Source organism: Barbus barbus (genome assembly GCF_936440315.1).
Source record: "Barbus barbus genome assembly, chromosome: 32".
NCBI classification, from domain to species: Eukaryota; Metazoa; Chordata; class Actinopteri; order Cypriniformes; family Cyprinidae; genus Barbus; species Barbus barbus.
This window is the reverse complement of record NC_136760.1, coordinates 25,025,993-25,049,208: the sequence shown is the minus strand read 5'-3', so window position 1 is coordinate 25,049,208 and position 23,216 is coordinate 25,025,993. Positions and strand designations below refer to the sequence as shown.

General features: G+C 34.3%; 1 protein-coding gene across 1 annotated transcript in view; it reads right to left on the bottom strand.

Moving 5' to 3' along the window:
• Positions 1-1,058: 1,058 nt before the first annotated feature.
• LOC306852618 (cadherin-18-like) overlaps positions 1,059-23,216 on the bottom strand; it is a 101,124-nt gene continuing 78,966 nt past the window's right edge. Inside the window, exons 9-12 of the mRNA XM_079389596.1 lie at positions 21,647-21,768; positions 19,656-19,773; positions 6,987-7,238; positions 1,059-1,934 (exon numbers count right to left, since the gene is read on the bottom strand). Coding sequence (XP_079245722.1) covers positions 1,381-1,934; positions 6,987-7,238; positions 19,656-19,773; positions 21,647-21,768 — 1,046 coding nt within the window. The 3' untranslated portion in view covers positions 1,059-1,380. The remainder of the gene's footprint in view (positions 1,935-6,986; positions 7,239-19,655; positions 19,774-21,646; positions 21,769-23,216) is intronic.

The window sequence follows — 23,216 nt, the reverse complement described above, 5'->3', positions numbered from 1 at the left end:
GTGTAGGCTGTTGACAGCGAGGGAGAGCTCACTAGATTTTGGAAAAGAGCCCGTACTGTATATGAAGTAAGCAATTATGAAAATGTTTATTCGCAATAATTTAAATGCTTCAAGGCAAATCTGGGCCAACAGGGTTTAGATGATTTTCAGTACGATTTCCACAATAAAATTGAATGATGCGGTGGAGTAGAGAAGCTTGAAGTAACATTCAATACGTCAGTCTACTCTAATATATTCTAGTGGGAAATATAGCGTGTAGGTAATTGACTGAAAGTAACTTATACAAAGAAAATTAGGGAAAATGTCACATGAAACTGCATCGGAAAGTATATATATAAAGAGTATATATATATATAAATATATAATTTATATACATAATATATACATAATTTTACAAAATATATGTGTGTGTACTGTGTATATTTATTATATTTATATAAATACAAACACATGCATATATGTATTTTGAATATATTTACATGTATATACATTTCTATTCTTATATTATATATATTTTGATATCACCTTAATTATATGTTGTCTGCACTATGTTTGTACTTTCTGTACTGGAAGCTCATAACACCAAGACAAATTCCTTGTGTGTGCAAACACACTTGGCAATAAAGCTCTTTCTGATTCTGATTCTGATTCTATATATATTTAATATATAAACAACATATTTTTCTTAAATATATACATGAATGTGTTTATATTTATATATACAAAATTAATATATACAGTACACACATATTATGTAAACAAAAACTTTTATTTCAAATGTGATTAATCGCGATTAATCGTTTGACAGCACTAATATATATATATATTTCTAATTCATTTCTAATTAATTTTAGAATAAAAAAATATTCTGTGTTCATTGGCCCTTAACTACAAAATGAAGCAGCTGATTTGGTGAGAAATGTTCACAATTAGTGCTTTATCTCTAAAATATTAGATTTTTAAAGGCATCAAACAAGAATTAATTATTTTTTGAACAGCCTGAAAATGTTTCCATCAGAAAAATAAATAGATATTTCTTTAAAAAGACAACAGTGAAGGATGTGTCAGGAATTCAGGACTTTATTGAGCAATAAAAAATATACACCAGATAAAATAGCTTCCTTAGTTTTTTTATTCTTTTTTTATTCGATTTTCTTTTCAAAATCATTCTTGTTTTGTTGGGATTTAGCGCTCCGAACATCCAAAAGAAACGAGAGAAAAAAGGCAGTCAGTCTGACTTTACAGCTGTAGAATTACGGCAGCGTAGCAGGCCAGGAGCGTCATATTGTACTGATGAAACCGTGACGGCGGATGTCGAAAAAGAGCAGTGTTTTGTTCGTTTTTTTAGTTATCACAGTTTTCTCTTACGTTGACAAATACTTATGTCTGCTTCTCCGACTCTGCCTTTTCAGTGGATTCGGACGCCGTTTCAACTTCTTCTCCGTAAAGCTCTGCTATTTTCTCAAATTTTGGACCCCAGTTGTCCAGGGAGTTGCAGTCTAGTTCGGAATGCGCTCCAGCCGACCCGAGCGAGCTGATGGAGCCTGCTGGTGACCCTTGACCCTCGTAGGCGTAGGTCTGTAAAGAATCGTAGGGCGGTACGCTAGTATCCTGATCCGTCTCGGCCACCCTCTGTTTGATAAACTCCCCGACGTCCATTTCCTCATCGATGTCCAGGGATGAGGGGCTGAGACGGCTACGGGCCGGTCTCCGTGATGACCACGGGCGGATGCACTCGGGCCGGACGTCCCGACGGAACTTGAGCTCCTCAGCGGCGGCTGGGTTCCGGAGGGCGATGATGTCGAAGGCCTCGGTGTCCTCCTCTCCACCTCCTTCATCGTCATACGTCACCACGTTCTCACGAATGTCCTCCTCCGAGATGATCAACGGCTCCTTTTTGCTTCGTCGCAGTGCAATAAAGAGAATCACGATGGCTGTGAGGAACAAGAGAAATGCTGCTGATTATATAAAATAAAATGGCACAACTGATTAATATTCATAAACATGAATTCTCATTATATATTATATTGTTTCATCATATAAACATACACCGTTGGAAAAAAACCCCCCAAAAAACAGAGCAAACAAATGAACCCTATATTTAATTATTATTTTTTTTTTTTGAGATTAATTTTTTAAGAATGGTATGAAACTTGGTAAATGTTTTGCACTTGCTATGTGAATACACGCACAACCACAGACACACACACAGAAAAAATGTAAAAATAAAAATCATGGACATGATTAGAAAATGTTAAATTATACTGAAAAAAAAGTCACTTTTGAGTACTGTTTATGGTAAAAAATGACAGCATCGGAAATAAATGGGAAGCCAATTTCCTTCAGCTGAAATTCCTTCACTTTGTTTTTAGATTTGTGGATTTGATTTATTATTATTATAATTTTTTTTTTTTTAGAGTAAAATATGCTTTGGGAAGTATGTACTTCATATAAATTTTAAAATAATATTTTTCATAATTGTACACAAACATCTTTAACTTTTTAAAATATTATTTTTACTTAAATTTTTTTGGGTGAAAATTTCAGAAATAATCTGCAAAGTGTCTTCCTATATATATATATATATATATATATATATATATATATATAAACCACTGAACTTAAGTCTGTGATACAAAGAATTCAGAATTTACAACCGTTTAAGATGGAAATTTAATTTTCAGGTGGTTATTTAACTTAATTTCAAAAAGTGGTTAAGGTAATAAATGGATCATAACTATTCCATAAATATAATTTAGTATAACAAAATCCCTTAAAAATACAAAATGCACCAGGGGGTTAAATTGAACGCATTGCCCTCTAAAAAGATGAAAAATTAGTCCTGAATCGTGATATTGTAAAAATCAACAGGAATGGGAGATAATTGCATTGTGCTTATTAAATAACACTGGGAGCTGTGGAAAATTTTGCTAAGAGCTTGAAGGTACATAACATATTCACATCAAGTACTGGAAAACTGAAATAAATAAATAACTAAAAATAATTGATCAATGTTATTAACAGTGAATAATTCCTCCAGGGAACATTACGGCACTACGGTGAATGTGTCACGCAGTAGGAGACGTGCAGAACTTTATCAGGATGAGGGAAAAGCAGGTGTGAAGCATCGTCAATGCATGAACAAGCAAACACATCAGGGGCCAGAGATCAGTGCAAATGAATGATGATTCTTTCATATCCCATTAGAATGGAAAGAGCCACGATACATGAACAGCAAGTCAATATCGCACATTAGTCTAGATGAGCTTTCACTTCACTGATACACTATCAGCTGACACGAAAGCACTTTTACATGACCCCATTTCTAATGTCATATACATGTGAAATATATATGAATAACATTACGTACAAGTTACATACTTGTGTATATTTAATAACATTACATTTTATATGGGGATTGTAAATTAAATTCTCATATTAAAACATCTTAAATCTTAATTTAAATAAATCTTAAAATACCATTAAAATAGTAAATTTACAACATCTTAAATCTTGAAAAGACATATATACAGATACACTCTAAACGAAACAAATCATTAAAAATGATTATTATTTATAAATAAATACTTTCGAAATAAATCGTTTTTATTATATATGGTGTGTGGATTTTCCTAACTAGCGAAATTGCTTGGGTCTTGTAATATGTGATCTTGACTCCAGCTCTGAATGCTGTCCAAATTTGGCAATTTTGGTAGACAGAAAGACAATGAAACATATTGCATTCTGTTGTATGAATATTGCACAGCAACCACACCATTGTGCTGTTACACAAAACGGAAAAAGCAAAACATTCTGTTAAGTGTTTGCTAACAAACAAGTATCTCGATGTAATCAGCTCTGCGAAAGCCAGTAAATCTACCAAGCAGATTTGCGGAGTGGTAGGAGGGAGATTTTATCAACAAGTAGATTTTAGCAGGAGCAAACAGAGGCATGTTTGAGCAGGGATGTGCCGAATGGAGCGAGGTTCAGGACTATATTTAGCCCCAACAGCAGCTTGGGTGAGTGCTGAAAACCTCTCGCTTTTGAACAGGATAGAGCATCACAGCTGCGAGGTGAGACCTAACCCATCCATCCAGGCCCGGAGAGAGGGAGGAAAGGGATGAGAGCAGCCCATGAGAGGAGGAGAGGTACAAACCTGTCAGCGGCTCACTCGGAGTCTCTCACACCTTAGTGTTCGCAAATATCCACACATCTGTTGTTTTATACTGTTTTCTACATTTACCACGACCCTTTCTGTAAAATATACTTTACTTTTGTCACTTTCCTCAATTCTTCTTCCATTTCATTAGTCTTGCTCTATATATTTTGGGTTATAATATTATATAAGTATTTTATTTATATTATGATATAAAATATTATTTACTACTTTTAAATATACCCATATATGTATGTATATCAGGGGTTAAAGCAAAATAATAATACAAAAAAAAAACATAAAAACTGTAAAACTTAAACAGGGTTCGTGCAGATACTGCAAAATGAAATTCCAGGACTTTCAAGGACTTCAAGCACTACTTTTTGGTTTTCAAGGGCTAAAATCAGAGATCGAACTTATCAAACAACATCATTATTATCTTTCAAATTCTAATACATAAACTAATTCAACAAAATGGTACAAATAAAGTGCAGCACATGCAAAAAAATGCAATGACTTATAACATTTGAAAGGATACTAAGTTATCACTTTCCTTATTACTTATGATTGACCTGAAGAATGAAAGCTATATCATACACTTGGAAATGTATGGGCTATATATGGTTCACGATATTTTAATACTATTTTAAAGAAATTTTCAATGACAGAATCACAAAAAGTAAAACAACGCAGTTGTATTTTGACATATTTGAACTAATCTAGAGCTGTAACTTGATTAGGGCTGTAATCAAGTAATCTACTGATTATTTTGACAATTGAGTAATCTGATATTTTTTAGTAGGCTAATACAAATACACCTAAGTAAAAACGAGGCTCTAATATGACTATCATTACATATAAACTGACAAATAGGCAATAATAATTACATGGTTTTATTGAACCACACACATCAATATGCCTATAATATGAACATAACCACAATACATTATGTAGGCCTATTATAACAAATAGCCTACCAGCAGAGGGTGCCAACGGTATGGTGTAGTTTCACTTTACAGCGTGATTCAACGACGTTAAATCATTTCATTTCACATGCAAACTCAGAGCGAGGGTTTACACTTTTATTTCGAAATCGCGATGTACAACAAATCGCATAGAAATATGTTGATGTGTGTTCTGTGTTGGCATAGGTTTATAAATGATTTACGTTACAAATCTAGGGTGCACACTTATATATATATATATATAAACATGTAAATATATCATTTGACAGCACTAATTCTAACATCTACAATGTTTATTCTATATTATGTAATATTTTTATTTTATTTAAATAATTCAAATAATTGTTCATTTACCATATTTATCATTTAATATAACTAAATAATATAAAATTATGTTTAAACGTACGTTAAAAAGTACACAATATTTAATAAAATATATCATACTCTTTTTTTTAGTATAGGCTAATAGAAGTGAAAAATAAAGAAACATTTATTTATAAAATGTGTATGTATTCAACAACAGAAATGTATGACTACTACTGTAGATTGTAGTAGGCTATAACACTTTAATTTACTGGATTATAACTGTATTATCATATTTTCATCACGGTGTTCATTTATTCATGCTGTCCTCCTGCTCAACACTTTCTGCCCTGCTGTGAATACTAAAACATTCTTCAGTGTTCTCTTCATGACATTTTGATGCGGTCATGACCCTTCACCTGCTGTTGTGGGACCCGTGAAATCTTTTAAGTACGCCCCTTGCTTTTGATCCACAGGTTTACAAGGTGAAAGATGAAAAGTCAAGAGTTAAACAGGTCTGGATCAACTGGAATTATGACAATGAATGCCAGAATCCTGCTGTGAATACTAAAACTGGAAAGGTGATAAATGGGCAATAGTTAAAGAAAACCCATCTGATTTACCAAAATATGCATAAAAAAAAAAAAGAAAATTCTTATTTTTTTTATTATTCAGATCCACTAAATTAAAAATATTAGGACATTATATATTTTATTAAACATTATTTACTATTTACTTATTTAGAATTAAATATTGTTTTACATGATTAAATTCTATTAAATGTAAAAAATATAAATATAGTAAATAAACATAAAATTTATTTAAAATAAATATTATATAATGCAGAATAAAGATATATATATATATATATATATAGATATATATATATATATATATATATATATATATATATAATATATATAATTTTTTCAGAAAATATGTTTTTAATTAAATTGATTTTATATTGTATTCCATTTTATTTAAACATTATTTGCTATTTTTAATGTGTAATTATTAAAAAAAATTACAATTATTCACCAGTCATTTTAATAACATTAATATTAACATTTTAATACTAAGCAATAACATTATATTTATGTATATATAGTATCAGTATCATTGCACTAATAATACTACTAATAATGATATTGTTTAATTTACTTGAATTGTATATTATATAATGTTATATATATTATTTTAGTAAACATTATTTACTATTTTTACTTTCTTTATTGTTTACCAATCATTCATTTAAATTAATCAATAATATTATCACCTAACATCCACAACCCTACAAAACCCTGCATTAGATTATTAATTCTTAATATTTGTTTTACTTAAAAATATGTATGTTAAATAAGTTAAAAGCTTTGCACATACCATATTACATTACCTTTAACAACAGCACTTATACTGACTTCCTATACAGTATATTTCTTTTGGCCATGTTCATGTGTTTCTAATTATGTTGTTTTTTAATAATCTGAATGATGTGTTTGAGTATTTATATATCTCACTGACCCTGGCAAACTACTCTGGCATCATTTCCAGGTTTAACTCACCCAGTAAAATTAGCACACAGAGCAGTATGGCTATGAGAGCGCCCATACTGAGCCCTGCGGAGGAGAGGAATGCTTCTTCCTGGCAGACCTTCAGTCTGGTGCCTCTCTGGCAGGAACACACCCTGAGGGTGAGGGTACTGGTGCTGCTCAGGATGGGTTCCCCGTCATCCCACACCACCACCGGGAGCTCATACAGTTCCTGGGTCAGTCTGTGGAACCGCCGCCGTCTGGCGATGATGCTGGCAGTGCTGTCTGCGGACAGACACACAGATAAGGTCACAATTAGTTAGAAAGCACTCGCACAGCTATCAGATGGCTTCAGATGGTAGGATACTTGGGATTGCATTTTCATTGTAAGACCGCGGGATAATTGTAGCAAAATGCAATGTGAGTTTCAAAATGCATTCTGAGCCAAAGGTGCAGCAAAAGTGTAGCAAAATGATGATTTTAACTGTCTTGTATTTTTCTTAAATGCATTGACACTTACATATACAGGTGATCGGCTAGAGACAAAAAAGAAGAAAAATCTGACCACACCCCCGGCACGTATTATCAAAAATATACATTTTAGCACAAAAATATTGATATATCTCATATTGTAATAATACATACTGTTGTCTGGTAAAAATAAAAAGCAGCATTTAATAATCCTAACAATATGATAAATTGTAATAAAGTACTATAATATATTATAGTAAAGTATATAGAATTGTTATTATTGTTAAAGTACCTGCCAAAAGTTTGGAAACATTACAATTATTAATGATTTTGAAATAAATATCTTCTGCTCATCAAGGCTGAATTTATTTGATCAAAATAAAAATATAAAGTATAAAGTTATTCCTGTGATGCAAAGCAGAATTTTCTTCATCATTACTCCAGTTTTCAGTGTCACGTGTCACTTTGTGACATTGTCACTTTTAGAAATCATTACAATTTATTTGACTCTCAAGAAATATTTCTGATTATTATCAATGCTGAAAACTATTTTGCTGCTTTTAGGACAATATTCACCATTAACCAAATGCTTTTCACCTGCCCGAACATCTCTCACCGTTTACACTCGGATTGATGCACATAAGCAAACAGACAGTGCTATTATACACTTATTTACTACCTTACCTTATATTTTATTAGTCTTTTATTTTTAATCCGTAAAAGAGCGTGGGTTCTGTGACACCTGAACAGGGACATGCAGAGAGTCTCTCAGGGGTAGGGACTCAAATGTGAAATTATAGGTAAAAAGTAAGAAAAATAAGAACAGCATTTATTTAAAATATAACTTTTGTAACAATATGCACTACTGTTCAAGCTGGCGGTCAGCTTGCGGACAAAAGAAATAATGGTTGTGGCAAAATGATTTTCTTGTGATGCATACAAACTCTGTTGGACATTGTTAGTTGAAAAAAAAAAAGGATGAAAAGTGTTTCAAAGGAGCTTCTTTTTTTTGTTTTGTACAAGTCCACAGGGCTAAAAGTGCCCAAAGTCAAAGACACACAAAAGGCAAATAAATGGTAACAGAACAATGATTAATTAAATTGAAATGAAAAACTGAAAATGAATAAAAAAGAAGAAAACGAGAGAAATACGAGGGAAGTAACCAGAAGTAATGAGAGCGAGCGATAACAGACGATGATAAAGACAGAGACTAAGAGAGAACGAGAGGACAAACAGAGAGGGAGAAAGAGGGCAGATAAGAGATCATTATATTAAATTAGCCTGGTTTGAGCACAGGCCACTCTCGCTGAAGCTCTCTGCCCGAGTGTGCCGTTTCAGAGCATTTAGGAGCCCCATTCCCACAGATGGGCTTTTAATGGGAGAACTCACATTCTCTGAGACCTGAACAAGCGAGGTCTGTCTAATGCTGGCCGCCTACAGCAAAGCGAGCAAAGCTCTTAACCCGAGAATCAACCTAATGAGCCTCCATCTCACTCTTTCTGAACTTCATCACATCCTCCAGCAATCCCTATGTTTCTAAACATTCAGAGAAAGGGATGCTAGATGGACAAAGATACAGGCAAATCAAATGAAATTGAGCAGTAAATGAGTCAAATAGCAAGAGAGAGGGGCACGGCACCTCTGATCTGAGCAACATTTGAATTCAAGTCCATTAGAGGCCTATGTGGCATATTACAGACTCCTGATAGACAGCTGCTTTTGAGTAAAATCACTTTATATCAACTTTTAACTTCACAAAGAGGTATTATTTCTAAACAAAATCACTCTTAATCAACCTCTGGGTAAAATACTTCTATTACATTAAATCCAGAATCATTTTATACATTTTACCTATAAAATTAAATGCAATATTATGTTTTATGCAATATGTAAATGAGAGAAAAAAAGAATATTACCAACATTTGTCATTGATCACAACATTTGCCGGCACAAAGGTAGGTGGCGATAAGTGGCTTGAGTAAGTCATTGAATCATTCATTCAACCAGTTAGTTTAAAAACACTGATTCATTCATGAATGCAACTGAAAGTCTTTATAAGTGAGTCATTGAATAATTAATACAACCGATTTGATAAATAACATTGATTCTTTAAGGAATTAAACAGTGGCGGTCTTTACGAGTAAGTCATTGAATGAGTCAGTCAACTGATTCAAATTCAAATACACTTATTCATTCAGGAATTAAACAAGTGACTGCCTTTGTGAGCGAGTCATTGAATCATTCATTCAATCAATTTGCTAGAAAACATTGATTCATTAAAGAATGAAACAGTGCAGGTCTTTATGAGTAAGTGACTGAACCACTCATTTGACTGATTCAAATACACTTGCTCATTCAGGACTTAACCAAGTGACCCATGAATCATTGAATCATACACTCAACCAATTTGTTCAAAGACATACTTACATATTAATTCATGAATGAAACAAGTGACTACATTTCTGAGTGAGTCACTGAATCATTCATCCAACCAATTTGCTAAAAAAAACTGATTCATTCAGGAATGAAACAAGTGTTTTTGAGTGAGTCATTGAATCAGTCTTCCAACCGATTTGTTCAAAAACACAGACTCATTTAGGAATGAAACAAGTGACCATCTTTGAGTGAGTCATTGAATCATCCATTCAAACTATTTGTTCAAAAACAGATTCATTCAAGAATGAAACAAGATACTGTCTTTATGTCTAAACCTCTAACCTCTACACTATTTTCGCAACAAAGCAAAACCAAAGTTGAGCAATAGTATCTAAAAAGCAAGTTACTTGATATTAATGTTTCTTAGTTGAACTGTTGTTTGACAGTTCAACTAAGAAAACATATGACATTTACACTATTGATCCTAATAGCTGCTCTTGCTTGTGTGATAATGCTTATATACAGTGATAATATTAATAATAAAAAAATTAATATTAACAATAAAATGTTAGAGTGTTATTGTATTTCTCTTCCCCTCTAAACAACATGCTTAAATATGGTCCATATTACTTGACAGATACTTCTAATGCATTACATGTCATGTGGATGTGCACACACATATGGATTTTAACATGGATAATGCACACATATGGGTATGTCAGAAGCTGCTGCTGTGTCTTGCTGCTACGAAAAGCATTTCCTGCCAGCAGCATTAAACACCTGCACAGACAGAAAAAGCTCTTACTCCTGGCACCCAACTGTGTCCCATAAATAATCACAGAGACACACTACAGAGAATACACATTTCTAAACAATGTACTATAATGCATGATCAAAAAAAAAAAGAGAGACAGAAAGAACAAGAGAGATGCAAAGGCTGAAATCTACTCCCTTATGAATTTGATGTCAAAATCTTGTTCACGGCAGACATTACAAGATACAAGAAATATTGCTTGCAAGGTCAGAAATGTAAGAAAGCCCAAAGAGGCAATGCATTATTTATTTTTGTCAGACTTAACTTAAAACTTAACTCAGACACAACTTAAATTTCTTGACTTAAAAGTTGGTTTCTCTTGGTCTGGAGGTAGCAACAAAAAAAAAAGGGAAGCGAAGTGGTGTGTGGCCAAGTATGGTGACCCATACTCAGAATTTGTGCTCTGCATTTAACCCATCCGAGTGAACATACACCCAGAGCAATGCTGCGGCGCCGGGGAGCAGTTGGAGGTTCGGTGCCTTGCTCAAGGGTCTCACCTCAGTCGTGGTATTGAGGGTGGAGAGAGAGGGTTGGTTATTCATTCCCCCCACCTTACAATCCCTGCCAGACCTGAGACTCGAACCCACAACCTTCGGCTTACAAGTCCAACTCTCTATCCACTAGGCCACGACTGTCCTTTAGAAAAGCATTCTAAGTGTGAAATATAATATAATATGTTATGTATGTAATTTGTGTTGACGTGTCGTCCTCACCTGCTGGTGGCTGACAGCACACTGTCTCTAATTGCACTGCAACACTGCTCAAACTGACATGTGAGAAAATAAGCTGTATGTCCTGGACAAAGCCAGACTGGAACCACCACCTTCACATCTGCCAACATCTCAGTCCGGAAAACATCCAACCTACAATCGATCTGGGGGAAAACAAGGCCTTACTCAACCTTATCACACACAACGCTTCCAAACACCTTCAATGGAATTAATTTCTATTGGTCAAATAATGTGTTTGCTGTTTGATTGGCAGCTAGCACTCCACAGCCAATTAATTCGTTTTCGATTAGCTGCTTCACTCAACTCTGTCAAAAGGCTCATTTGAGGTGTCAAGCGCTTGCGATGTCAATCAGCTCTTCTTTGCAAAGATGAATATACTTCAGTTATTTGTTGCAGATTATAGATGCTTTTGAAATACTTGCATGAAGATGAATACGACACACAAGCCAACGTGTCTAGAATTGAATTCGGTCATTTTGTCTCTAGTATTTCAGCTTCCAGCTCCCAAAACTGGTCTTTTAGTTCATATTTAATCTGAAGCGGGGCAAACAGATGTCCCGTGGTGAGCAGGTCATCACATTTTGCCCACTTCAGCAGGAAAAAGGGCCATTTTGATTGTATTTGATACGAATACTGTCATTTCTACCATTAAACTGGGTTGGTTCTGAACGAGTGAGTTGATGGAAAAAACTGCTTACTACACAAACGTTTGGCAGGCGCTTGGTGCGCATGCTGTTTCTCGGCTCGATATTTACAAGCTTGTTTTAAGTCCATCGTTTTTAATCATTTATCCTTGTCAAAAGCAGCCCCCCAAATGTCTGTTATGCAACACAGTCTGTGCACTTGTAGCAAAGCTTTTATTCATGAGGGTCTATATGGAAAGCAGCACTGTTTCTATGGCTCATACTCAAGGTTAGGGATTTGAACAAAATCCAAGCCTAAAATATTAAACTCCAGCGAATAATTCATCCTTCACCATTTGAATAAAACCTCAAACACCTTGTAGGGGTGTTATTTTTCTAAGCAGACTTTTTTAAGCATTTTCTCTGGCATGCGATGAAACAGATGGAAAAAAAATTCCACCGACTTGCACCATAGGACTAGAATCACCCTAACAACAACACAGAACACCCTAGCAACTGCGTAGAAATGTGCACAGGAGAGCAATAATTTAAAGTCAACATGAAAGGGCATTCGCTATTCAATATCAATAACAACAACAAAAAAGAAGGTGAACTAGAATAAGTTACACTTTTCTTGTGTACTGCATTTCTTGTTTTCTTTTTCATGTGTATTGTTATTTGCTATTTTTGCTGTAAATATATTAATATAAAATATAAATATTTCATAAGCTTAAAAAAATGTGGCAAGTAACTAAAATACCAGTAACACTTTTAAGTAAGGTCTAATTAGTTATTAGTTAATGCATTAACTAAAATTTACTAATACTTTATTTATTACAGTATTTATTCGTCTTTGTTAATATTAGATAATAAAACTACAACTTAATATATTGTTAGTTCATATCAGCTCAGGTCCATTAAATGATGTTAATAGATACAACTTTGATATTAATAATGTATTAGTATATGCTGAAATTAACATTAACTATACTTAATAAATGTTTGAGAATTATTTTCCATTGTTAGTTCATGTTAACTACACAACAAAAACAATGGTGCTACATAGCACGAAAACTGGTTCTTTGGCTCGTAATCGTCGGGGAAGTGGTTACAGTCTGTTTGGTCTCTGATTTCAAAGAACTTAAAGCCTCAGCATAGTGTGGTTAATAAGTTATAAAAGAATTGAAATAAAGTATTTAATGGAATTAGAAAATATCTAAACAATACTGCGGCATTCCCTAACCTCAGCAATAATGTGTGAAAATCCCCTGATTTATCTTCCTCCTTAAACAACTAATGGAAAAAAAAAATCACTGAAAATAAAAATGATCATCGTGAAGCAATAAAAAGCAGCTTTCAGTGGGAAAACAGCCACGTTCTGTCACATAACAACACTTCAACCTTCACTGCAGTGGCAGGATATCTGAGTGACACTCCGACTAATTAAAATTCCCAAATATCATCAGCCTGACAGCAACAGCTTTCAACTCCTCTGATGAGGGGCTGTACTAGAAAGGTCTTTCTGTATGCAAACGTGCAAAAAGATGCCTTCAGCAATCAATTGATCTATTAAAGTAACTGGGTCGTTTAGAGATCTGAGCGCTGGTTTAATTGCCCGTGAAAAAAAAGGGAAAAGAAAATGTCATCGTGATGATTTGGACCCAACACAATGATCAAGGGAAGACTAATTCTGAGTAATTGTGAAGTTAGGTCATGTTTCTCACTCAAATTCAGCGTCTGTTATGAATAAATAAATAAAGTTGACACTTTGAGGTAGCACGTTTGAAGAACAGCCTAAACCAGGTGCCAGCCGGGGAGACCTCATTTATTTTGAACATCTTTGTTTGACTAAAATCTTTTCATTCAGAGCCAGAAAGCCACTCAATCTGAGCAGCATCTTTGTAATCCTAATAATTAGTTTCATATACCCATATCTATAACTAACTAACACTTGTGAGATCCATCCACCCATGCATCCTTTTTTAAGAAAGTCAATTTCATTACAAAAATTACTTTTGTCAAATATGTATGCAGCATTATCTTATTAAATAATAAAATAATTTCAATAAAAAATATTTAAGATCAATATTTAACCAATAAGTAGACATAGTAAAGATAATAGTGACATACTAAATATTTTCCAAACCATCTAAAACAGTGTCTACAGCTGTGGTAAACAAACAAATAGCACAGTAATAAACTGGTGTGGGGAAAAAAATAGTGATCATCTATTCAGAAAACAAGATATTGGCTGAAATATTTACACAACAATGGGTTAATAAATAAATCTCAAGTTCAAGATAACTGAAGTTAACCAGATATCCAACAGATAGTCCACTTTATTGTCTGAGATATTCATTATTTCAGTATAATTTGTGTGTATAATTTTCAGCAAAAATGACTTTAGATAAACTCCTGAATGACCCACAAAAACAAAACAATCTTGCTCTCCATGTCTGTCTATTCCTCTGTAACAGGGCGATTGTTGGTCAGAAGAAGTTGCAATGTGGACTTTCATGAGAGTTGTTCTCTCTCATTAATAAAATTAAATATTCAGTTTAAAAAGGACAATTCAATTTAATATAATTCAATGCTCTCATTAAATGCCTGAGGCATACTGGTGTCTTTGCTTCAAACAAAAATGTAAAAATAAAAATGGCATCATACAGATCATTTTGCAAACAAAGCTGTGACCACAGAGTTGTGATAAAAACCACACCGTGAGAAATAAAAAACACTTATACCCTTGAGTACACAGTATGTAAGCAGAGCTCTTCTCTCCTGAGCACCGGCAGGCTTTAAACTCAATAGGAGGCAGAAGTGTTGAGGGCCGTGGTGTGGGCAGCCTGAAGATCCTGCTGTTTGCCTGAGGGCGATCTAGAGCTAAGGCAAACAATACCATATGTGTGTGAATGAAAGAGAGATGAGACAGAGAAATGCCCAAGATCTTTTCTTCAAGCACCACTCATGATTTAATCCAGACCACCGGCCTTCATTTCCATACTGATAAATATCACAGTCTTTAGATACATTAGATTAAGATACTTTAAAAGTCCAATGAAAGTCAATCTATTCTTCTCACATATTTTGCAAAAAATATCAAGCGAACTAACACAAAGTAATAACAATAAAGCCATTTGTTTTTATTCATAAATAATCTACATGGCTAAACTGAGTCTGAATCATTTTGTGAACTGGATCTACTGATTCACTGCAATGATTCAACTCAAAACAATGATCTATTCATGAATCACACATTGCTACTCTATCAAGCTTTCATGAAAGCACCATCGGCAGCTAGGCCGGATGTTGAGGTTAAAAGAGAAAAACGGCTTCAATTGTTGTCTGTTTCTCACATAAAGCTATCATATGAGTCTTATGAACCACATCTAGACCGTTTTACTTGCATTATATTGAAAAGATATCCTGTCCACATATTTTATCATGGTCATCTGGTCGCTTATTACTCATTATGTTATCTTCAGACAGTATTGCATTACTATCAGCATCCTCCTCTTAGGAAGCGGCCTTATGTTTATCATCATAATAATGATTATAATTACTGAATAATGACTAATTTCTCCAGTTACTTCTTGGTTTACAGTCTATCTGGTTTCCTGTCCAGACGCCCACCAACCGACTGACACCCAATATAAGAAAAGCCTTCTCAGACACTGACTGTATATTAAAACAAGGCTGCGGTAGACGAGAGTCACGTCTCCTTAAAGGCCTAAAGATACCAGCGTAAAAAGCTGATGGAAATAGGATGAGATTCTATCAGAGACAGATGGGAAACAGGAGGGATAGACAGAGAGTGAGAGAAACAGAGACAACTAACAATAGCGGATAGGAGTGAGAAATAATGAGGTGTGGAGAAAAATAAAAAATATATATATCTGGGATTGTTTGGTAGAGATTTCCACTTAAAAGAAAAGTTTATCCAAAAATGATCTGTCTCTTTAATATATTATTTATTCACGTTCATATTGTTCCAAACTCGTTTGCGGACATTCTTCTGGAGCATAAAAAAGAAGGTATATGGAAATATAAATAAATAACTAAATAAATAATGATTTATATATTTAGATGTTTATTAAAAAAGTCTATCTATCTATCTATCTATCTATCTATCTATCTATCTATCTATCTATCTATCTGTCTATCTGTCTATCTGTCTATCTGTCTGTCTGTCTGTCTGTCTGTCTGTCTGTCTATCTATCTATCTATCATAAAACTGTATACATATTAAATAAATAGGATTTTTTAAGCAGCAAGTTATATATTGTTTTTCCAAATAACTGACAAATAAACACATACAATATTTGGGTTTACTGTTCCTTTAAGAGGGTGTGTGTGTGTGTGTGTGTGTGTGCAAAGGTGGCTCTGATTAGCATGCCAATGATTCTGAGATTTCACGTTTGCATGCCTTCAGCATGTTTTTGACCATGCCATTCATAAGCTCGCTCATGAATATTACCTTTCTAATTACCCTCGGCTCCACTACAAAGCGCAATTGACTAGAGAACATAATCAAACTGAATATCCGTGCAAGGGTCCTGCTTTGCGCTCTGGGGCCCTCCATCTTACATTGTTATTCACACAGAGACCTCGTTCATAAAGCAAAACGTGAACAGACAATAATTTAGTCCATTTAGCCTCCTCTTCCCTGCGTACCAAATAAATTTGCACCTATAAATCCAGAAATGAAGATGGAAGGAAATCATATTTATTTTGCAATGCTTGTGTAATTCCATTGAATGCCTTAAAAAGTCAAAGGTGAAAAAAGTAAGGCAGCGTGTTAAAATGTGTTTACTTTTCACCACAAAGCAGCCATTTAGATACAACGAGCTAAAGTACTTCCATAAAGACCATTTGCTCTTTTACAGCACTTGTAAAGATGGGTATTATTACTAAATTTGAAGCACTTTGGGTCTTTGTTGACAAGGGGGCTTCACTTACTTGGAGTCTCTCTACAGACACAATAAGAGCAGCACACGTCGACATCGACCACCCGTGGCAAGAGCTGATAATTCTTAGACCGGTAAAAAGTGGCGTGTCCCAGTGGAGGGAGATTAAAGAGCGAGAGACCGTGTGAGAAGTAGACAGAGAGAAAGAGAGAGAGACTTACACTGAGTACCACTTGGATAAATGAAGTAAACTTCATACTGCAGTCAGCTCGATAGGAAAGGAGTGGAACTCATGACATTCTCAGTCATTCTGTCTACCAATATAACATTGATCCGCTTCACTTCTGCTCTTCCCTACCAGCAATTATTTTTGAAAGTAGCATCATTTGCATGATTTAAGAATTTTCTCATCACAAATGTAACATCATAACTTCTTTATTTCCTAAAATCACATTGCATTATCATTTTCTACCCCTTAAAAGATCCATCTGTTTTTAATAGTTCATCTAGATTAAAATTAAAAAGTGCATCCAATTAATTAATTACACATTATGCTGATTAATGGACAAAAACTGATTTAAATTGGTTTCATTCAAAAAGATTTTAACTTCTTTATTTACTAAAACTACATAACATTATCATTTACTATCCCTAAAGCATTTATGTAAATTAAAATGATTAATTGTTAATCATTAAAAAAAATGTATCCAATTAATTATAAGATCTGCTCATTACATTGCATTGATTGTGTATCAATATTTGCAAGATATTTTTTGATTATAATGATCTGAATGGATAAAACAGCTTTAAAAGTCAAAATATTGTTTGATTTGATATGTTTCATATCAGTCCATTTTGTAATCAGGTAATCTTTCTGCAAAATTTAAATTTGTACAAATGCTTTAAAGATACATCTTTGGCTTCTGCATCAAGTGTCATTGTTTTTTTAGCAGCTTACGCCATGAGCGTCACCTTTTTAAGAAGCTGAGGCAAGTTAAAGGTAGAACAGATTTGAAAAATACATACATTGTGTATGCTTCCTCCAACTGCTCTATGTCTAGCTGATTTTGATTTTGTCTAGCTTGCTCTCATTAATTAAATTGACAACCCTAATTAAAATAAATATGAACTTCAATAAAAACGTAATAAAGTATCCTTCAGAAACTGATTTCTAACCCCCTTTTCCCCATCCTTTCTTCAATCCCATACTGGTTTCAGGGTCCAGATTTGGACCCAGGAGCAGCACACCTCGGATAAGAGTGGTCTCCATGGTAACCTTCAGCCAGAAGCCATCTGTGAGTATTGCATTAAGGCTGTCGCTTCAGGAGTTTAGGGAGCTGGTAATTCATTCGACAGCAACAGGGACTGAACTACTGTGCGAGGTTAGACCCATAATCCCTCAAAAGGAATCACTTCGACAGTGAGGGACAGCGATGAGGGAAATAAACCGTGCCCACCATGCTTGAGCTGCATTTTGGAAATGCAGTGGCTGGAGGAGTACAAAAACTTCACAGTCACTTTAAGTTCACGCAAGGTGCTACAGAGTCACAAGAAGTGATATTGCCACAGGGAAGAATAAAAGTGCCAGTTCGTGGAGGGTCTAAATGAACAACCAATGCTGGAAAACACATTTAAAATGAGTATAAACCAGTTTTCTGGTCTTAGCTGGTCTGTTGGCCAGTTTAGAGGGGTTTTAGGTGTGTTTTTTTTTATTTTTTAGCTTGACCAGACTGGAAGACCAGCTAAAACTGGCAAACCACTGCACATTTGCAGGGTTTAAATAAGGTGAACAATCACCCCAAAAAAACAGTTGGAAAGTGAAAAGATTTATTGCATGTTGACTTAAATCAATGAAAATGAATAAAAACAAAACAACATTCTTCACGTCATATACACTACCAGTCAAACGTTTTTGAAAAGTAAGATTTTTATTGTTTTTTTTAAAGAAGTCTCTTCTGCTCACTAAACCTGTATTTATTTGGTCCAAAGTATAGCTTAAATTAAAAAAAATAAATAATATATATATATATATATATATATATATATATATATATATATATATGACTGGTAGTGTAGATGCCCAAAACAAACACAGAACAAGAAAAAACAGGGAAAGAGCAATAAACAACTCTAATGTTACGGTGACATTGATTATTGGAAGAAATGCCATTACAGCTCATTGATTTAACTTCTCAGCACCCATTAATCATGCATAAGAGATTTTACTTCCGTCTGCATCTAAACGGTCATCAATCATCTTTCTTAAGCTTGCAGTCGACATTTAATTATGACCTAAACGTTGGTCAACATCAATAGGGAAGTTTATTGTTCATATAAGAAGATTCTCCAGTCACCCACAACCTCCCCGCAAAAAAAAAACAAAAACAAATGCATACATATTTAAAGAAACCCTGGAAATGTCAGGATATTCATGGTTTACAGGGCATTTTGAAATATTTGTAGTGAACATACATTTTTCTAGTTATAATAACAAGTCTAAAATATTTCATCAGCTAGTTGCTCTTTGTGAGTGCAGTGTCTATAAAATGATATTTAAAAATCCTTGTCTGATAATCACAAATTGAACTGGAAAAGTCATTGAAATCCATTAGTCAAAATGTGTGGGAATCCTAATGGGCTCCTGTTAATGTGTGCAGTTTAATATTCTCTTCCATTACGACAAAAGGCACAAAGTAGCATTCAGAAGCATTTTCCTTGACTGTAAAACATGCAGATATGTAAATGAAGAAATGAATGTTTTTTGCATCCTCCATCCATACCTTCATTGTCTTTTATTGTAAAGTTAGGGTTGGCAGGAACTCCTCCGGGAAAAGAGAAGGAAAATCCCTTTCCATTGGCGAAGTCATCTTTATCCACAGCCGTGATTGTCTGAATGACCTGCCATCAACAGAACAAAATAAGAAGAGACATGACAAATACTTTCTTTTCACAGTGAACTTTCTTCGATTTGATTTAGCTTTTGGGTCTCTCTGGTGAAGGTTGACTGATAAAGTTTTTCTACTGTGGATTGCACAGTATATATGGTTTCCCATGTGGAAGACCCAATCCTAAATAAATGTCTTATTCAGCAGGGTTCAAAAGCTCAGAACATAGTTTTGCTTGATTCTTTCTGTTCCCCCTCCTCTCCTCCAGAGAAATCTCAGCTGGCATCTCAGCAGCTGCAGAATGTTGTGTGCTTTGTGCGTCAAAACCAGCTGGTTCGTTGGTCTGAGTTGTCTTGGAAACCAGGCAAGCATTTGATTCCTTGAGTGCTATCCATTATGAGTTGCACATCCCTAAGCTCTACTCCCTGCAAAGAGCAATGCCTTCCAACTGAAGAGGTTCAGACTGAGGGAGACTTTAATTGGATTGCCTTTCACTTGTGTGAAACCACAAATGAGAAAAGACTGACAAATTTACAGTGCCATTTGTTAAAATTAATGCTTGTAAATTACTGGAAATGTTTTTTGAATAATGTTGTTGTTATATCAATATCGGTTTCATTTTACAATTTATTTATTTTAAATAGGATAATTTATAGAAAAGCACTCAGTCTGCCATTAGTCTGAAAACTAAAAGATAGTCTTGCACTAAACCTCACACAATTGGTTGAGGATAATAAACTATATACTGTATATACTTCATATATAACTATATATCTTCAGTTTCATCCGCTCTGATAAGTAATAAACAACATGATATACGGCCAGCCAATGTTTGCTATCTATTCAAAACATAAAACATTATTTAATTGATCAAAAGTGACAGTAAAGACATTTTAAAACCATTATTAATTATTGAGCACTAATAATAACTCTACAACAAACCAACATTAAAATGATTTCTGAAGGACCAAGTGAAAACTTAAGATACATATATATACATAAGCACCAGCTGAATCTTCAACCAGTGCACTCAGCAACACCAGATCAACAAATGATGTGACTCTGGGGGCGGGACCATCTGTTTTTCCAACCAATAGCAGGCAGGGGAGGAGTTTGCAACACCTATTTGAAAATGGTCTTTATTTTTTCAGTCAGTTTGATGATTCTAGTGGTGCAGAAGGTACACATTCCACTTAAAACACATGAAAAGTGCACAGAAGCACTTTAATATGCTACTCCCGTAATGTAGTGTGGATAATTTCTGGAATTGGATGTACTGTTTTATGTTGGGAACACAGGGGATATTAAAATAGGCTTGACCTCATCTGTCCTTCATTTTCTCTCGCTCTCATCCCTCTCTTTCTTTGGGCTGATGGTGAAAAACAGCATTTCAAAATTAAATGGAAAAGTGTGGGTAGGAAAATAGGAGCGTGCTTTAGTGAGTCAGAGCTGTCACGCTTTGTTGATCAGATTTTTATTCTCATTGAGAGATGATTAGCATTCATATAACCCCCTTCCATTTTTCTATTTCAGCCCCTCTAAATACTCACACTTTTTTCCCCACACCATTCGTGGCAGGGAACTGTGGAGGTTTGTTAGGGAATTTTCTGTGCAGACTTGTATGTAAATCCATATTGATCAAACCTGTATTATACTCTTTCAGATGACCAACTTAACATTTGTTAATATGCTTGATTTTTTTTTTTTATCAAAAAATACATATTCATGCATTACATGCATATTAATTATGCTTATTACTAAGTAAAAAGCAGTTAGTTTCATTACTTTAGTTGTTAGGTTCATTTTAAGGAGACTCGTCTCCCTCGCCTTCACTGACAGGGAATGAAGACGAGACAGAGAAACAGTTTGACTGTCTTGGGACTTGCCTGTCCTGCTCTGGTGCTTTCACAGATGATGATCTCATCTTCTGTGTTGATCATTGGAGGATTGTCATTCACATCCAGGACCTGCACTGTAACAGGCACGTGACTCTGAAGACTAGGATTGTCTGAAAACAAGAGAAAACATTGAAGCATGTGGAAAAACATCCGATAGTTTATCTGAAAAAAAAAAAAAAAAAAATCTAAGCTACAAGGAAAGTTCTTCAGGAACATCAAACAACTTTTGTGAACAGAAGATAATGGTAATGGAGATTCATCTATCCATTAAAACATTAATAAACCCATAATTTCTTCCATCCATCCCTTTATTCATACATTAAAGCCATCTGTTGTGCATTTACAGTGCTTAAGCAACAAAATATCACGTGAGAAGCATCACTTCTCATAGTTCTTAAGATATTAGATGGTTCAAACTTTTTTCACATCGTTTCATTGATTCTGAATGAAAATCCACAGAAAACTAAATCAAAATAACCATATGGTTCCATTTGGACTGGGACATGATGGAACTGGAATGTAGTTTTGCTGAATATCAAATTACATAAAAAACAGATAAACAAATAACATGGAAATAACCAATTAATTTCTGATTAGCAAACAGAGGTTATGCAAATTTCTATCAAGTCTGTCTCAAAAGAACACACATCTGAACTGTAATTTCTTGGAGAAAAGTAAATTTGCATGCACTCCTTGATCCCTGGGTGGGATCTGGCTAATTTTGTTTACAAATTGGCTAAATCATCTAATAGCAATTCTCAGTGAGTCGCACCTATACTGATTAAATAAATTTGAATCAGAACACTATAAATGCAAAAACGCAGAAATTAAAAAGACATTATAATGCTCATAAATTAAAAAACAGGTTATAAAAATATTCAGTGCAATTACACATTGAGTAATTAACAAGATAAACTACATTCAGTTAGCGGCTTTTGAACTTACTTTGCATCTTTTAGACTCACATATCACAGTACTTTATTAACTATGATATTACAAAAAAAAGACATACAGCCAAACAGACAGACAAACAGAGAGACAGAGAGAGACAGAGAGATAGACAGACTATCTGTCTATCTGTCTATTTGTGGAAAATAAAAAGAAAGAAAGTAAACATGCACATATTTACTTAATTATTTTACAGATCTATTCTTGTTCTATGTATTATATTGTTTTAATTGTTTGTTCCTTATTCATGTAATGGACAATGCTTTGGCAATACTGTACAAGTCATGCCAATAAAGATCATTTGAATTTGAATTTGAGACAGACAGACAGACAGACAGACAGAGAGATAGTCAGACAGACAGACAGACAGACAGACAGACGGACGGACGGACGGACAGACACACACACACATACACACAGACAGAGAGACAGACGAACAGACAGACAGACAGACAGACAGGGGTAGATGGGGATTTTCTACAGATCTTCCATGAGCTCAAATCTTGTTTCTCAAAAGTAGACTATCTGCTTCTGAATAAACCACAACAATGCGCAATTTCAAAAGTGTAATCTCAGGAAAACTTTAAAAAAAAATTTATTTTAAAAGAAA